We start from the raw sequence: 1,703 nt of genomic DNA on the forward strand, positions 1-1,703 counted from the left end.
CCTTTTTCTCTCTCCCAGAATCATCTCAAACGGACGACAGTGATGAGGCCCAGCTCTATCAGTCCTGGTTCAGACTCGTCCTGGAGAAGAACAGACTGGCGCGCTACGAGTCTGAGCTCATGATCTTGTAAGCGACGGCATCGGGTCACACGGGGATCAGAGAGAGAAAGGGAAAACACAAATCGTGTTAACTAGCGCAGCTGAGTGGTCGACCTGTGTTGCGTTGCCGCTAGCAGCTTTCTTGAGAACCGCTCACGCAAACGACTTCGCGCTCAACACTGCGCCTCCTCAGCAATTCACCTGCCGTTACATAGTTGTCATGCAACTCTGGTTCAGGAAAAAACACCAGGGGCCCTCCAACTACAAGGGCCCCAAACAGCTATAGATGCATGATGTTGTTTAGATATGTAAATATAATATTGATTTATGTTACTGTGTGTTTGGTTGGTAAGTGAACTGCAGTGACGACATACTGGCTGCAGAGCCCTGAAGCCCTTCCTCCTGCTGCTGCATGTTATTCAAATTGAATATCGCGTTTCTAAAGATTTTTTATTGTAAAAGTGGTCGTATGGGTCTCCAGCAATAGTGTGAAGTCGATCAAATGAGCGGTTCCCAAGATATGCGAAGGACACACAGACGGAGCGTTATAGTTAAATGTTGTTGCCGTTCCTATTCTCACAACTCGGGGTCACCTGATATTTCTCCCCTCTCTCAGTGCCCAGGAGCTTGAACTGGAGGACACACAGAGCCGACTGCAGCGAGATCTACGACACAGGATGGCAACAGAAGGTGAGGGTCACAACAGACACAAACACCCGAAAGGTCGGACTTCAAATGGAACCTGAACTCCTTTCTCTTCCGCCTCCCTTCCAGACACAAAGAAGAGCGCCTTCGAGCTGCAGGAGGAGCAGGTGATCCTGTCGGAGATCATGAGGACGGTGGAGAGACGCGACGCGCTGGTGTCCGTGCTGGAGGTGCAGAGGCTGAAGGAGAGGGCCGAGGACCGGGACCTGGAGAGCCTCGTGCTGTCCAGGGGCTACGAGTTCCACTGGGCCACGGTGGATGACGACTGGGGGCGGGAAAAGTCGGAGTGAAGGTTGAACGCTGAGCGGTAAACGGGTAGAAAAGTAGCACAAGGCTCTACGTAACGCTATTTTTTACAGAAACAGTGGAATCAAACCATACTGGCTAGATCTAGATAATGGGGCAAGGATCGAAATGTCATGGAAGTCTAGGGGTTTGTTCACCCTAAAGAGGACAGCAGGGCTTTCATCTAGTCTCACTGTGTGCCGTTATGCTGAGGTCAGAGACAAATGGAAGGAAGAATGGAAAAGGAGCGGCTAATGACATCTCTGCCATTAAGGTCATTTGACCTCTGTGCTCAGAAGTGCTTCTGATGATGTGATTACCTTGTAACGTTTTCTGCCTCGTAAACCAAACTGACTGCCTGTGTGGTTGCCCGCCTTAAGAACGCCTTTGGAACGCCGTATAGCCTCACTGGATAGCACGTGGAACGACTCGACACTTTCCCTAAAGTTTGCACAACGTGGTTTGTTTGAAACTTATGTCATAAAATACAGAATTTTTTGCTTTATGTCATGCACTGTTTGTCACTTTGTAGCTGTGTGTGTGTGTGTGTGTGTGTGTGTGTGTGTGTGTGTGTGTGTGTGTGTGTGTGTGTGTGTGTGTGTGTGTGTGTGTGT

At 49.6% G+C, this 1,703-nt stretch overlaps 1 protein-coding gene across 3 annotated transcripts in view; it reads left to right on the forward strand.

The window, feature by feature from the left end:
• LOC116400970 (protein-methionine sulfoxide oxidase mical2b-like) overlaps nucleotides 1-1,686 on the forward strand; it is an 8,550-nt gene extending 6,864 nt beyond the window's left edge. For all 3 annotated transcript variants that reach the window (XM_031879101.1, XM_031879099.1, XM_031879100.1), the window contains 3 exons: nucleotides 19-127; nucleotides 716-789; nucleotides 874-1,686. In XM_031879101.1, the coding sequence (XP_031734961.1) occupies nucleotides 19-127; nucleotides 716-789; nucleotides 874-1,094 (404 nt within the window). In that variant the 3' untranslated portion in view covers nucleotides 1,095-1,686. The remainder of the gene's footprint in view (nucleotides 1-18; nucleotides 128-715; nucleotides 790-873) is intronic.
• The last annotated feature ends 17 nt before the right edge of the window (nucleotides 1,687-1,703 follow it).

This window comes from Anarrhichthys ocellatus, unplaced genomic scaffold (assembly GCF_004355925.1).
Source record: "Anarrhichthys ocellatus isolate YVR2014 unplaced genomic scaffold, GSC_Weel_1.0 scaffold227, whole genome shotgun sequence".
In the NCBI taxonomy this organism is placed as follows: Eukaryota; Metazoa; Chordata; class Actinopteri; order Perciformes; family Anarhichadidae; genus Anarrhichthys; species Anarrhichthys ocellatus.